Consider the following 16877-nt stretch of genomic DNA (forward strand, 5'->3'; position numbering starts at 1 on the left):
GTCTGCAAATGGGGGTGTGCATGCCTCCCTGTGTGCCAGCTTGCATGTCAGCACCACTGTACTTAGGCATTTGGTCTCTATACAGAACATCAGGCCACCACAGACTATATGTTTACTTGAGACTCAAACAAGGTGACAGTATTCAAGCACAGGACAAAGTGACTTTGAAGCCTGAGTGTGTAGAGCCTGCTGGCCCTTGCCGAGCCTTGAGTCTGTGCAGATCAGAATCATTAAGAAAGCAGTTCCTTTATCCCTCCTCTCAGGGCTATCTCTGCCGCCACAATTTTAACGAGAACCACACCTGGTAAGAGACTGTACAGAACTAACCTCAGGGGCCATTTGAGTAATTTCACTGTATTGGAATTTCGCAGAGGAGAACACATGCTTAAGAAATCATGTTCAAATTTTTCCGGGACCTCCCTGCAAATTGGGGTTGGAAACAATTTGTCTGCAATCATGAGAGCATGGGATCCATCCAGAGATGAAGGGTGTAGGTTGGAGTCTCAGTTTATAATCTATGAAATGGGATAGATATCTGCATTTTGTGGATCCAATAAACAAGACATGGAGACACAGTGTTTTATATACAAGGTGCTGTTAACAAATTTGGAATATCAGAATAAATATTTAAGCACATTATGCTGCAAGTGCTATTTTCTACCTACTCCTTTCTCCATGTGGAATCCTGGCTCACTACGATTTTGTTGGATGAATGAACAGGTATGTGTGAGAGAAACCAACCCAAAAGGGAAACAGAAATGCTATTTTCTTACACTCACTCACTTGTTTCTAATCTTTAGCTCATAATCTTCGATGCTGGGTGGGATTTTGTATAGACCCTGGGACAGGCACAGAGTGGGGATGAGGAGTGGGAGAGCAAGTTTGAGACTCAAGGGGCAAGTGGCTGTTTGACAGAGACACACAGCCTTTAGACTTTAGTTCTCAACACATCATTCCATTTTCTCTAGCCAGGACTCACTTCCTCGTCATCAGTCGTCAACGCAGGTGCTCACAGGAGATTTCAGAGAGGAGGTAAAGCATGGGGAAAGACTGCTGTGACCGGTCACAGTAGTAGCAATGGCTGGCTCACTTTCTCAAGGCCTGGTTGTGTGCAGGCTAGGTCTCATGCTTCACTACCATATCCTGCAGATTAAGTGCTTGGGTTGGGATTTGGACCCAGACAGTGTGATGCTGTGCCTGTGTGCCCTGTGCCCATACCCACTGGCCCAGACAGAAGGCCTGGGTCAGACCCATTCTGTTTCCTGACCTTCAGGAAGGAATGTCACCACAGCCTGCTCCTCTGGGAACATGGATGCGGCTGTCCCACTGCTGGCTCCTACATGTCCCTGTCACTGCTACACTGTGCCATCTGTTGTCAGCCTGTCCATTCCCTCAGGACAGGGGCCATGGCCTCCTCCCTTTGGCTGCAGGACTGGAGAGAATGAGCTGCGATGGGCCTTGCAAGGATGTACACAGTGAATTCCCAGAGGGCAGTCCTGGCTTCTCCCCTGCTCCAGAACCTCATACAGCTGAACGTCCACTGTCATCCCAGATGCATATTCCAGGGCCACCCTTCATAAATGAATGCATCTGTTCCCTAATTCTCCTCACAACTGTTTTGATAGACTAATCCCACCACAACTAACACCCTGGTATGAGACATATACAGTACTGGCAACCTGGCTGTGTTGCTCCAGGTGAGTCAGAGTCTGTGCATCACTGTGGCTAAGAGCTCAGGTTTAGAGTCACGTGACAGAGCTGGGAATCTTCTCTGCCTGTGAGTTTGGCCTTGTTACTTTACCTCTTTATGTTTCAGTTTTCCCATCTGAGTATAAAAATAATAAAAATTTGTTTTCGGTAAGGATCGATCAAACAACAAATTTTATGAAAAGAGCTTTGGACAGCATCTTGTAGGTTGGGCATTCAGTGTTAGGTCAGGTACTCAGTACACATTTAAGTGAATGAATGAATGTCTGCAGGCATGAAAAGGTGGGCTGTGTCCCCATTATGAATGTGAGTTATAAGAAATTTAGACTTGATTGAGGGGTGATTGGGGGGAAGCTGTTGATGATTTGGGAGCATAAAATTAGGAGGATGGAAATAGAACAAAATTTTGTAGGGGTCATTCAGACATAAGTGAGGTCTGGAATGAAACAAGTTAAGGTTGCAATTGGGTAGGAAAAGTCAGGAAGCCAAGACTTCTTCAGTGGAGAAGGGAAGGCTTGGATTAGCATGGCCCATGAGAGTAGACAGGAGGCTGGGGTGCACTGTGGAAGTAGAATATGGGGAAGACCAGACAGGGAGAAGGGTCAGGGTTGAGAGTCTTCATCAGAAAGAAAATGGAGGAGCCATTAGAGAGAAAGGCAGTGGGAGATGCCTTTGGGAAGGCAATGATAAGTTAGGGACATGTAAGAGCAGTGATGTGGGAAATTAGGTTGCTTTCAGAATAATTTGATGATGTTTGTTCACACCTCGTGCTCTTATGAGATTCCACTGCTGTCCTCTCACTGTCCTCTAGAACCATCCTTCACTCTTCTCTGTTACTCTCTACACACAGTGGGTTGTGGTGGAGTCCCTAATGTCCATTTACCTAATAGACCTAGGATAATCCAATTGTTAGAGATGCTATTTCCCAGGAAACAGCAGCTATAGGAATAGATAGGATGCCACCCAAACAGCACTTTTCATCAAAATACCAGATTCCATAATCTACCTGATGGTACAGCCTCAGTTATCATGAACTAGCCAGTCCCTAACCCCTCGACATCTCTCATGGCAAACATCATTTCTTTTTCCCAAAGAGAAATGTGTAGGACACATGGAACCTGCCTGGGTAGTAGTCAGCCTCATTTTCTTCTCTCCATTTTTATGCCCCTGGCCCCAGGCACAGCTCCTTTCTCACCAGAGTTCTAGCTCTTCCACAAGAGGCCCCTGCCTAAGTCTGCAGTGTCCTGCTCCTATGCCCTTTGACAAATTCCTCACCCTGCAGCCAGCTGGGGCTTGTGAGAGCCTAAACATTACCAGGACACTGGCTTGAGGCGATCTTTTAATAGCTTCCCAGTGTCCTCCTTTCAAGTCCAAGTTTATTCCCATCATCTCCAAGCCCTTTACTCTCTGGCCTCTGTTAACTTCTGCATCTTTCTTACCCCCAGGAAGGCTGCACCAGCCTGGAATGCTCCTCCCTCTCCCATATGCTGCTGTTTACCTCCTCAACCTTTAGTTCTTGGTGAGTGTTGGAGTGATACCAGTCTCCTTTCATCCTCAGGGTGTCTGCATTTACTCTCTGCTCAGTGGCAGCCCCAGGGCCCAGCAGAAGGTAGCTGGTCAGTTAACACATATGCAACAGAGAAAGGCCACTCTACCAAAGCACTGCGGGAATCTTCCTGGATGGCTATGCCAGAGTTCCCAGGGCTGTTTTGGAGATGTAAGTAGCACAAATATCATGCATATTATTTCCCACAGGCCTTAAAAGAAATAACAATATAAAACATGATTCACCCTTAGATGTGGCCAGCAAAGGACAGAGTCACAAATACTTCATCTTGTCAGAACAATGGAGGGGAGAGACAAGAGAACAATTCCAAAATTGAAATCAGCCATTACTTTACTTAGTATCAGCCAGCTTACACTGACTGTTGAGATGTTAAAATAACAAAAGCAATAATAGCCAAAGTGGTATTTATTTTCTATGAACTTTAAATTTACGGCAGCTCACTTTGGGCTGACTTTAGAGGATAAGGAGGGGAGTCTATAACTTTCTTTATGTTTTCCAGCCTGATTCAATAAGAACAAATTCCCAGGCTGCAACTGTCTCTTTAGCACCAGGAAAAACACAGGTTTTTGAATTCTTCATAAGGCCCAGTTGTTCAGGCTGTGAATTCTGTGTGGTGAACAATAACATGGCCAGTGGCTGACAGCTTGGATGGCCCTTAAGGGGGTGGGATTAGGTAGCTGCTGCATGGAAAGAAGAGCCATTGTTCTTCTAGTTATAAAAGCATATGTGCTATTGCTTCCATAGGTCTGGCATTGCCAATTAATTTGTCCTCTCATTACTTTACCTACTGTAGTTAGTTTCAAAGAGTCAGCTAAAGATCAAAATACAGCATCAGATAAATCACACTTCAAAACAAGCTTCTGGTATATGCTGTAGAGGACATCAGCTTAGTCAGGGGCAGAAGTGAGCGTTCTGGCAATTTCTAACCTTCAAACTCCCTCTCTCATGTCAGCCAAAGCCTTGGGACCGATTCTGGGGAAGGACCATGTCACCTAGTCACCTCTGGGAAAAATGAGAAGGAAGGACACAAAGCCTGACCCTCTGCACACATGTTGATCACAGAGACAGAAAAGTACAGAGCCCCACACCCCACGGAGTAATCAATGACATGAAGGTTCTGGAATGCTGCCATTCTGGCCATTTTCTAAGATGTCTGGATTTGTAGCCTTCAACTTTGCAAGCCAAATCCAAAAGAGACCTGGCAGCTACTGGAGCCTCATTTATTTAGTCCTACATTTCTGCTTCTTTTTTCATTTTTATTGCACTATCCTTTCCAAATGAAAAAAGAAGGGGGGGGATGCTCAGAAAAAGAAAATTAGGCAATTGAAACAGAAACCTATTAACTGGCTCCAAAGAGTAAAAACTAAATGGTGTTTTATACATATCTCTTCTTATAGCAATTACATGAACACATACCTATCTGTATGTTTTCAAATGCTCTGCCTCTAGTAGGATTTATATGCCAATGGTCATTGTATTCAACCTGATTCAACCCCAAGTGAATGAATGAATGAATGAATGAATATATATATATATATATATATATATATATATATATATACATATGGAGGAATTCTTGGTAATCTTACCGTAAATGCTGTAATGGCCAAACAACTCAGTTTTTGAAAACCTAGTATAGGGCAGAATGCTATGTGAGATTCTACGGAGACAGGGCAGGGATGCTAGAAACCTTCCTCATGCAGATGAGTTATAATAATCTATTCAAGAAAGAGTATAGAGCTTATAATGGAAAAATAACACCCACTACAACACTTTTTAATCTGAAATTTTAAATGTATCAAATAACATTATTTGATAGGCCAGTGTTGAGTTATACCTGCATTCTTCATAAAGGATTTTTAAATTTGTGCTGGATAGAGTTTATAAATATTTTACTTAAGATTTCTGTAACTATCTTCCTAGTTGAAACTAGTCTATAATATTTCTTTTGTGTGTGCTTTTTTTCTGGTTTTGGTACCTTTCCTCCTCCTTTAAAATTGTTTCTTATTCTCAGGAACCATTTTTACAGGTTTGGTAAAACCCACCTAGCCTACTGTCATTTCTGTGAATAGAAATTTAAAATACCATGTTGATTGGATTTCTTTGACCAGTTATATTTAAATTTTTCCCTCTTGGGTTTGCAGATGCTGCCATCCCCCTTTAGCAGTTCGTGACCAACATGGTCAGCTGCACCTCACCACATCCCCAAGATGGTGAGCACTTGGGCCATGGCGCCTTCCAGCGGTTTGCAGACAACATTCCATAGACTGCAGAAAACTTTCATGCTCTGATCACTGGAGAGAAAGGGTGGGTTGTCAGTGTTCCTGCTTTCACAGACTTATTCTAGGATTTATGTGTCAGGGTAGTGACTTCACACACCACAGTGGTGCTAGTAGTTAGTTCATCTGTGGGGAGAAATTCAATAAAGACTTCATCCCGAAGCCCACGGGTCCCGGCATCTTGTCCAGGGGGAATGCTGGACCAAACACAAATGGTTCCCGGTTTTTCATCTGCCTTGCTAGACAGAGAGGTTCTACAGCCTGTGGTCTTGGGAAGGTGAAAGCATATGAATGCTGTGGAGTCCAGGGAGCACTTCGGTTCCAGGAATGGCAAGAACCAGCAAGAAGCCATCACTGACTGTGTTGGACTTGTAGGATCAACACCACCAGACCATCCCTCTAGCTCAGCAGAGCCCCCTGCACGCCACCTGCTCAGAAACGCCTCTCTGCTCTTGATGCAGTTCTTTGGGCTTCATATTTTCCTCGCTCCCCTCCAAACATGAATTGCAGAGTTAAGTTTATGGTTATGATTAAAAACTGAATAATGGCTAATAAGTTTTTCTTTCACTTTGAAACAATGCTTGCTAGTATTTTATGAAAATGGTTAGTATTGCTTATAACAATCATGTGATTTTTACAAATAGCTGCATATTGATAATCGTTTCTTCTTTGCATTTTTAAAATTATTTGCTTGGTAATTTCTTGTGATTACTTTTGAAAATGTTTTGTTCATTTTATTATTATCTTTGGTTTCTGGTTTTGGTTTAATTACACCTCTCTATTGATTCTTTTTGTCTTCATTTTCACTAATTTCTGCTCACTTAAAATTTTCTAACTCCAAGAAAGGTATATTTAAATCTTCCACTTGAGTTGTGGTTATGTCAAATGCATTTCCAGAATTTTGCATTGTGAATTAAGTTCTCATTATATTTAGGAAATTTCCTCGAGGAGAAACTGTTAGGTTCAAATGTTATGCTAAATTTTTAAAGTATGCTAAAAAGCAAAGCAAAACAAAACAGAAACAAAATACCCCAAAACAATAACAAAAAACCCACTTAAGTTTTAATAGAGTTTGCTAGGTTTTAAAAAATCTTTTAATTAGGAGTTGGGCTAAAGTCTTAATTCTAGAAGAAACTATAATTAGACTTAAAGGTTGCATCCAGAGTCTTCCCATTATTTCTTTGTATATTTTCAGACTATTCTTTTGGTTCATATAGTCTCATAATTCTTTCCTTTTGATTTTCCTTTTTATCATTATGCAATGACTACTTGACTATTTTCTTTTTCTTGCCTGAGGTCTAACTCGTGAACAAGATCATGGCATCTTTCTTTGGATTAAGATTTGTCTATCTTTTTTTGTCTTCACTCCTTTCCCTTCCTAATCATTTTGTATTTGGGTGGGGAATGAGTCTTATAAAAATTATGCAGCTATATTTCATTTTAAATTCCAAGCAGATATTTTGTTCTTATTTTGATAAACAAATTCAATCTATTTACACATGAAATTAATGTTCAATTTTTGTCTAATTTATATTTATTCTGTTCTTTTTTCTTTAATGGATTGAGAAATTATTATTTATTATACAAAATAAAACCCACTTTTCTATTCTTCAAATAGTTATATTTAAAATTACAGCAAGCATACTTATCAAAACCTAATCAGTATGTCTGTTATTCTCTTATACAATACAAATCATTAAACTGTTTCAAATCTACTTGTTTAGCTTGTTTTAAATCATGCAAATAATAATTATTGTTGTAACTATTATTTTCCATGGTTTATTTAGATTTACTCACATGCTATTATTTTGCTTATTATTGCTTCTGACATCTTTATCTCTTTTGTTCAATTTTGTTACGATATTTTTACTAGTTATTCTTGGGTAGATATTCTTTTTCAGAATCTGAGAGTAGTAAATTTCATAGACATATAATTGAACATGTCTATGTCATTCTCATTTTTATAAAATAATTTGAGAGTACAATTGAAGGTGGCAATAATTTTTTCTCAGTTTCCTAAAGTTTTAATTCCATACTTGCTAATGAGAAATCTATTGCTGATTTAACTGTCATTATTTTGTATAAATTTCTCTTTTGTCTCCAGTGGTATTAAGATTTTATCACTGATGTTCTCTATATGCTACCTTGGAGTGGTTTCATTGTTATTTTTTCTACTTGGGACTTGTAGATTTTCTTCAAGATTAATGTCTTCAAGTCAGGATCATTTTCAACACATTTCCCTAAATCATAGATTGTTTGCCCTATTTTTAAAAATATATATTTTAATTGTGGAATTTCTCTGAGATCTATTCTGTCCTCTGTAATTTTTTTCTTCTGGTTTTTTATTATCTTGAATTCCTGTAAATACTAACTCTTGTTTCTTCTGTCTACTAAGGCTCGCTTACAATGGCTTTGTTTCTTGTTTAGTTTGTAATTTCAACTACTTGGGACTCATCTTTAATATTTTCATTTTTCCCCTTTATTTTTTTTTTCTTTGCATGGGCATTTAATACAATGTGGTTTGTGAGACTATTTGTATGGCTCCAGTTTGGGTTGGCTTCAGCCTGGACCCATGGGGGGCTTCACTGATTTGGTACTGGTTTTGAGGCCAACATCTTGACTGGGAATTCCATTCTTATGATGGTATTACAAATTTGGACATGGGCCCAGCCCATCCCCAACACAAACACAGGAGGTTTGATGGGATTTCAATTTTTTTTCTTTTTTGCAAAATCCCTTTTCGATCCAGGGTACCTGGCAGACAATTCTTTCTTGTGCCTCCTGTGGCCTGGGAGAGATTTCCTGCTTCTTTTTCATACAGGAAGCAGCTCTCTTTTACAATTGCAGGTACCACTTCTCTTACCCCTCTCCTTCTCTGGGTCCTGAATAACCCTTTAGGATCCCACAACCCACAGCTCAGTAGCCCATATTGTGGGCTAATGTCCCCTCCTTGCTTCTGCTTGGAAGGAGGGAGACATTCTCTGATTCCCTTTTCCACTTGGCCAGGCGTTAACAAAAATTCCTACATGCTTCTATTTGTAAAAGACTTTTATTTGTCTTCTTTGGGCTGGGAGAGCCCCAGCAGCTCAGCACTCCATGCTCCTGGAGGAGGGAGTATCAGTTTGTAAGTTCTGGGTGCCAAACATGTGACAGAACAGGGCTGTGTACTCTGGAGAAGGGTGAGATCCCTGCAGACAAAGAGGCCTGCGTGACCCGTTCTTGCGATATTGCACAGCCTGCCTGCAAGCTGATTCTTCTTAAAACAAACAACCTTCACTCTTTAAAACAAGTAACCTTCCTAGCTCTCAGAGTGCAGAAAATCTGACCTGTTCTCTTTGAATCTCCATATTCACACATGAGCCATATGCACATACAGAAACGCACAGTACTAGTTTGTTAAAGGAACAAATAAAATAGATACTTTGTGGAAGTTACACATAGAAGTTCAAATATCAGATAAGCTGAGTAGGAGGTGATAAATGTCATATTACACTAATGGCTATGATACTGAATCACATCAGTGTTGAGGATACATTTCTAACTGTTTAACAGCATCAGTTTGCCTTTCAATATCAGTAAGGTACTTGAAAGTTTTGGCATTAAAGTTCACCATAGGTAGGACTGTTTTCCAAGCTTCCTCTACCTTTGGTTAACTTTGCTAAAAAGGATTTGCCCAAATGATCATCCCATAACCCTTGGAAGGTAGTTTCAAGCTCAGTCCTGCCTCAGGCCTCCCAGGGCCACCCTGAGATACCTGGTCAAAGCCAAGTGCTTCTGGAGCAGCAGTGGGATGCCTGAACACTATGGATGGGGCACAGGCTTCTTGGGGCCTGTGTTAGGAACCTGAGCCCATGACTTGGCTTGGAATAAAATATTGCTACCACGTTTAAGTACAATCTTGATAGTACCACATTACATTGATCCAAATGTGCAGGAATTACCGTGTAATTTCGAGTGAGAGAGACATCAGTACCATCTTGCAGATAATGAGTTTCAGTGAAATCACTGGCAATGAGACCTCTGTGGAAACATAAAAACAACAACAAGGTGAGTACAGAATTGCACTGATATGTTGCCTGTGAAGGCCTAGGCCCCAGCAGCTGCACGCGTCTGACCTCACTTTACAGATAATATGACAGGGCTCCCAAAAGGCTTTCACCTGTTCAGATTGTCCAGGGTGAAGCTGTGGGAGACTCAGATATGTGTGCCCTGAATAGTAGCCCATGTGGTTCATGTGCAGCCTCCCCCACTCCTCCCAACTTCTTTCTCCAACGTACACACCTAAGCACCCACATTTGTATACGGGAATGCGCACATGTGCATTCACACTATTTTACACTAGTACTGGCAAATTTCTGAGTTGGGAAAACATCCTTCTGGAAGTCACAAGACTCCACTGAGTACAATCAATGGCTAAGTCACCTGCTGGAAAAAGAATTTTGGATCCACAGTAGATTCCCTGCTGTTCCCCTGCTGGTGAGGGAGCCAGCTGTCAATACTGAAATGTCACGGAAGAGAGCAGGAGCAGCGAGGAAATGTTAAAAGCAGGGATACAGATAAGAAGTGAGGAAAAATGATTTTGGATACACTGAAATATTGAACTGCTAAAATAAAGAATGAGAGAAAACCCTCCAGTTTATCCTAACTAAAACCATATGTATTCCATTGTCTTCACTGAAAACAGCAAAATAGGTTATGTAGCTTTTAAAATATTTCACAACTCCTTAAGCTATGTGCATTATTTTATCTTGTTCAATAAAACTAGAGGAAGCATTTTTTGTGTACTTACTATGTGCTAGTTTTTAGCTGCTGGGATATAAAAATAAATAAGACTGTCCCCTGCTCTTGGGGGTACTACAGACTGACGGAGTGGGGAGAGCTGTCAAAAAATAGTGACTGCATCTTCCTAAGTGAATGGATGTGTGGTTGGTAGAAGGCACAGTGTGCTATCTAATCATAATTGTCAACTTGATGGATTAAGAGTCTTTTGGTTTAGTGACTGGATCATGGGGCCTCCATACATATTAACCCACTGATGGTCATGGCTGAAAGTGCCCAGTTGAAGGAGATGAGTCACCTGGAGTGTGTCTTTTGAAAGTATGTCTCTTGCTGGTTCTCTCCCCTTGTGGCCTGTTTCCCAGTCACCATGCAGTGAGCAGGTTTGCTCTGTCACTGTCTTTCATGATGTTTCTGTTGTGGCCTAAATCTCTCCTCCTTTAAATTTGTGGTCTCGGGTATTTTACTAGTTCAGTGAAGGCTGACTAAAACATATTGGAAGGGGAAGGTTTTGCAGAGGGACCTAATTACAGCTGGACCCGGCAGATGAAGGGGAAGGTGGCTAGGCACAGGAGCAATAGGAGGACAGGGAGTACCAGGCAGAGGGCAGCCAGATCAGGAGACCTGAGAGACTACGACTTGGGAAACCAAGTTGGTGCAATACAAGAGAGGACTTTAAACAGAATGAGGATTTTATTTATCTGGGCAATGAGGGGTCTGATCTTTGCAGGAGGTACAGCAGAAGATTATGGTGCTCTTTTCTTTCCTGTCTTCAGAGAATGTTCTTTATAGCACTGGCATCAATCACTCTACCCTGGACCCGGAGATGAGCACAAATCTCCCTTACAACATCCTAGAGCTGGGACTTCTAGGGAAGGGGTCTTTCCTCATTCTCCAGGCTCAGGATGCAGCTACAGGCCTGCTTCAACCCACTTTGGAAAGATGCTTACAGGAGGCACAAAAAACTGTCATCTGTGGTGACAAAGGGAAGGAAAAGGGAGGTTTGTAGGAGCCCCTGCACCCCATGTGGCTTCTCTTCTTATTCAGTCAATCCCTTTCTGGCTTCAGCTGGTTCAAATTGGGTTCTGTAGTCAGCATCCTGATAAATATGGCAGGAAGGGTTAAAAGTGAGAACGCTCTGAGTATGAAGAATAAAAAATACTTTCCCTAAAAACTCCTATTTTCTTAGCAAACTTCCCGGCCAACTTCGGAATAGAGGGTAATCTCCCTGTTTTATATAGATTTCAATATATTTAGGACATGCCTGGTTTAAATCAGTTAGACTCTTACAGTGGGGCTGAGTTGTACTATACTTAACAGTGAGTGTTTGAGAAGTGTGTGCCAAAAATATAAAACACAATCTTTCACACTCACTGACAAAGCACATGGATTCTCCTGTGTCCTGCATTTTTCACTCTGGGAGAAGCAAATTGTGCTGGAGAAGTCTGGCATTTCTGGCAGCATCTGGCTTGCAAAATCCCATTTTCTAAGTCCCCTCTCTGGAGCTGCCCCGGGGATCCCTGAAGGCGTGGGGATGGTCAGAAGAGGGCATGGGCAGGGAAGGTGAACAGACACACAGTCCTGCAGAAAGGAGTCTGGAGAAGGGGTGGACACTGTCCACGTGACAGAGGGGTTTGGGAAAGTAGAGGACACTGGCCACCTTAAGGGAGCTACAGTGAGAAGGAAAAGGAGAAGCCAATAGGTCTTTCCCCAGAGTGATTTGCAAAAGAAACAGGAATAGGAATGGAAGACCAGAGATAGTGCCCTGGGGGCAGTAAGATAATCAGAAGTGGCTGAACTGGTTAGATGAGGACAGAGAGGGCACAGTGGGAGCAAAGCTGCTGAGGAAAGGACTGAAGGATGCTCAGAGCACAGAGGATGTGTAAAGCCCACTGCCCCAAGAGGCAGGACCTGTCATGGCCTCAGGGGTCTCAGAAGCTTGCAGACCACAGAGAAAGGAGAAAAATTTAATATACCTTAAGTCACATTATTATTGTATCACCACTCACTCATAATTTTATTTTATTAATTTAGTAATTTAGATCTTAACAATGTTGGATCCTATTCTGAAATAACAATGCATAGAAACACGTAATATTAGAGAAGTCACATGCAGAAATCTGTAGAACAAAGAGATGTCAGCTGCGGGCTCCCAAACAGGTGTTACTGAAAGCTAGTTTAGATGGAAGTCCCAGGAGAAAATTCCTTCCATGCATGAGAGACTGACCATCCATCAGGAACGCATGAGATGAGAGGAGATTTTGGAGATTTCTGTCAGAAAACTAGAAATTTTGGGGTAAAGTCATAGTAAAAAATATATAAAAATTTTAAAAAGTGTGATTCAGTACACATGATTTTCTGTGTGTGGCACTAGGGATCAAACCCAGGGTCTTCACCCTGAGCTACATCCTTATCCCTCTTTAATTTCTAATTTTGATTTTTAATTTTTCTTTTCTTTTTTATTGGTACCAGGGATCGAACTCATGACCGCCTGCTTGCAAAGCAGGCGCTTATGCCGCTGAGCCAAATCCCCAGCCCCTTTAATTTCTAATTTTGAGACAAGGTCTTGCTAAATTGCTGAATTGGCCAGGCTGGGCTCGAACCTGCCTCAGCCTCTCAGAGTGCTGAGATTACAAAGTTACTTACCTTGCCCTGTTGCAGTGCTTTTATTGCTTGCCATCAAAATGTCATTCAAGCTCAGCAGAAGTACAACCACAGTCATACTCTGAGCTCCAGAAGCTCCCAGGTACTGGTGCATGCTTTCACTTGCCCAGGAAGAAGGAGCAGAGACCCAGCATATCCCCTGAGTCTGTTCTACAGCTGTGGCACCCAGGGACAAAGCTCCTATCCGAGTTTCTGCCTTCCAATCTGGGCGGCAATCTTGCCACTGTATATTGTTCATCCCCGTTAGACATTTGGAAGGGGAAGAAAGCGGAGCCAGCAGGAACCCAGTGCTGCAAGCTAGGAACAAATACGGCCTTCTGTACTTGATTAATAATGGAAGCTTGAGGAAGAGATGGGAAAGCGAGAAGACTCTGGCTTCCCCAGAGTCTGCTCCAGGATCTGCCGTGGTGCAGGCCACGTATTTGCTAGCAGAACACATCCTGGGGGCGCCGTGGTGCCTACTCCCTGCTCTGGCCTCTTCATTGCCCGCTCTCGTCTCTCTCAGCTTCCCCTCCCCACCCCACTTCCAACACTTTGCTGCCTTCCCATGGCCTCTGAGGTGCTCACAGCCCCATCCTGCCTACCGTCCCTCTATACTGGGGCAGTTTTTCCCTCTGGCTCATGCTTACTCCACTTGACAATGGCCTCCAACTGGTTCTGGAACATTTTAGAGCCTCTCTCATGAGGGCCTTTGCATTTGTCATGCCCTGTGCCTGGAATATTCTTCACAGGGCTTTTCATGCTGTGGGTTCCCTTCATTGTGCTATTCTTAGTTTACATGCTGTCTTCACCTCTGGTCTTTTCATCCATACTACCCCACATCATAGAGCCCCTCTGGTTGCCTGCACAGCATTCCTACTCAGTTTATTCATCTATTTACTTCTTTGCCTATCTCCTTCCTCAAGAATATGGCATGAGGGAGCTGTGTACACCACAATGTCCCCCAGTTCTGCAGAGCACCTGCCATAGCCTCTTCCTTCCCAGCTCCCTATTGTAGGCTGGGAATTTCCCCTGGGCCAGGCATTTACTAAGCCTGTCATATCTCATTTAATCCTTACAGTCTGTCTCTATGGGGTAGTCATAGAGTCAACCGACCTGACTCTCATCACACTGTAAGTGGCAGTGCGTGGGTGGTTTGACTTTAGAACTTGTGCTCTTAACTGCTGTGTGCCACTACTGCTTTACAAGCGAATTAAGTGATATTTACTACTTTCTATAGGTGCTATGCTAACTGCTGGATAAATGGGTATTGAGAAGACTAATAGAAAAACAGGCACCCTCCTTTTATGCCTAGGACTCTCCCTTCCCTTGTGGGTAACATGAATTCCATTTTCTTTTCCAGTGCCTGGGTAAAACTGAGAAAGTGCTGATTGAGGCATTCAGAGATGTTGCTTACTTTAAAAGTGGGTAGAACTCAAAGGAGAAAATTAAGAGGGGCATATGGACAGTGACCATATTGGAAATATGACAGCAATGATCCTGTAGATTTCCCTGAAGAGCAAATCCAATTAGATGGTCTCTCTCATGTCAGCATACGGGAACAGAAGGTGAATTCATAATTTCATGATAACACTTCTTTTCTCTGCTTATTAGATTAGCTGATCTAACAAGGCTTTCTGTTCCTCTGATACCAGAAAATAAAATGTATTTTAACTGTTCCAGAAGTTGATCTTGATGTTTTTAACTTGTTTTCCTTTTATAAGCGCTATCTAAATCTTCTCTTGTTTAACCAATATTTATCATGCTAGACACTGGAATCAGACAGTCCGAGGGCTCCCTATCTAGGAAGGACAGACCCAGAGTGGTCAGAGCTTAGAACTTTCTGTGAAGTCCAGAAAGTGCTCCTAATCCTTCCACCCTCCTTGGTAGAGCACAAGTGAGTTAGCTGTAAGACAATGGGGGAGAAACAGCTCATGCTGGGCAGGTGAGGTGAAGGATGAGGAAAGAGCAGGAGAACATTCCAGAGAGACGTGACCACATAGTGAGAAGTAAGGCAGTGCAGGAACAGCAGGCTAATGAATGAAAATGACAGGAAGTCCCTGAATACTGGGCATGAGGTTTGAGGTGGGCTGGAGGCAGATCCCACAGGCTGGCCTGGATATCACTGACCTTGTCCTGGGCAAGGGGGGAGCCATTACACAGGGCAGTGACCCAGATGGGTAGGAGCATTAGAGCTAAAGGGTGTTCTGTTGGCCATGTGGAAAAGACTTTTGAGGGGAAAGGGGTAAAGCAGAGAGTGGCAAGATTAGTGAAGAGGTGGGTGTGAATGTCAGGTCAGAACACCAGCTTAAAAGACGCAAAACTCAGGAGGGACCCAGCATTGGGACATGTGGCCGTGTGCACTGATACTGACTGGCGGTCAAGGTATGTCTTATGCAATGGGAAAGTGGGGCATAAACTCAGTCTGGGCCAGGTTGAGTGTGAAGTGCTGAGAGCTCTCCCGTTAGCTCTAAGAGTAGGGTGTGGGAGGGCCCCAGCATGGAGAAGATGGGAACGCCAGGCAGCATGCACTTTTTCTATGGGAGAATGAATAGAATCTAGTCCTTTGCATTGGAAGGGTGCATATTCTGATGTCGTCTTTGGGTACATTTGGCAGAAAACAACCACTTAGAATTTGCATTATGACATTATGCTGTAGGAAAAGTTCTTATGACACACACTGCCTTCTTGAAAACATTCGAGTCCTAAGCCAAAAAAAAAAAAATTCTAAATTGATTTTTTAGATCAATATTGAAAGCATATTTTTTTGCAATTACCATTATATAATTTAGTTATATAGTTTGAGTGAGAAGCATTTCATTAAAATGACATATTTAATTCTCCAAAGCATAGGAGAGCAAGAAGGAACATTTACTCATGTTTGTCTCTGGGGGAGTCTGTCTCTGGTTCCCACCCTGGGAGTGAATTCACTTTCTCCTTTGCCCTGCCAGTATTCTGTCTTAGACTCTCCTCGATCTCCATTATTTCCTGTTCACTTATCTTCCTCCCACACTGACTTAAGCTAAAAGGCAGAAACTCCACGCCAAGGTCAGCACAATGTCTGTGACCCAGTGAGTTCCTTAAAAATACATGGACAGCAGACATAATCCTCACTATACAAAAGCAACCCACCTGGATGGAAACTAATTGAAACAATTACAAATAAAAGAAATATGGTTCAAAATGCTTTTGTTCATCCTAGAGGGGAACGGCGTGAAGACAGTCATTTTCCTACCTCATTATTTCAAGAATTCAAAGTACTCTCAGGTCAGCCTGATCTACTCTGACACCTTGTTATCAATTTCAGAACTGTTTAAATGAGGGATGCAGGGAGGGGAAAAGTCAGAGACTGGCATCAATTACTTAGAGTAGGAAAGAATTCATCGATGACTTGTCAACTTTTCCCTATTATTACTTTGCAGAGGGTACACATGGTTTGTGGGTTTAATTATTCTGCACAATATAGTCATACAAAAGTGACACCAGACTGTTCTCATTTGTCAATTAACACTGGTAGGCATTCTGGACACTGCAATTAAATCACACATTGCAACACAGGCTTCAGTGATTTCTTCTTCCCAGAGACCCATTTGATATTCAGAGGATTCAACCTCGGTTTCTGCTGAAGATTTATTTTACCACAAGTTATTATCCCACAAATTACAAAATCATTCATATATAAATTTGGGTAATGGTTTTCTTTTACTAGAACATGGAAATACAGCTACAGATATTCTCATATGAAGGCTAAATTGCCTAGAGATTTCACAAAACATAGCACACAATAAAATTGTAATTAAAAATCATGATCTGTATTTTCCTGTTACTAAATGAATACCTAGTATTAAATATTATCTGTTCCCGAATTGGAGCTACATATATTTAATGAAAGATCTAGGGGTAAA

At 42.0% G+C, this 16877-nt stretch overlaps 1 protein-coding gene across 1 annotated transcript in view; it reads right to left on the bottom strand.

Annotated features, from left to right (window-relative positions):
• The window catches only part of Adam12 (ADAM metallopeptidase domain 12), a 349026-nt gene that overhangs the window by 114161 nt on the left and 217988 nt on the right, over nt 1-16877 (bottom strand). Inside the window, exon 4 of the mRNA XM_063244913.1 lies at nt 9495-9573. Within this exon, the coding sequence (XP_063100983.1) occupies nt 9495-9573 (79 nt within the window). The remainder of the gene's footprint in view (nt 1-9494; nt 9574-16877) is intronic.

This window comes from Cavia porcellus, unplaced genomic scaffold, assembly GCF_034190915.1.
Source record: "Cavia porcellus strain 051 isolate PalLab524CR breed Dunkin Hartley unplaced genomic scaffold, mCavPor4.1 scaffold_2, whole genome shotgun sequence".
Classification (NCBI taxonomy): domain Eukaryota; kingdom Metazoa; phylum Chordata; class Mammalia; order Rodentia; family Caviidae; genus Cavia; species Cavia porcellus.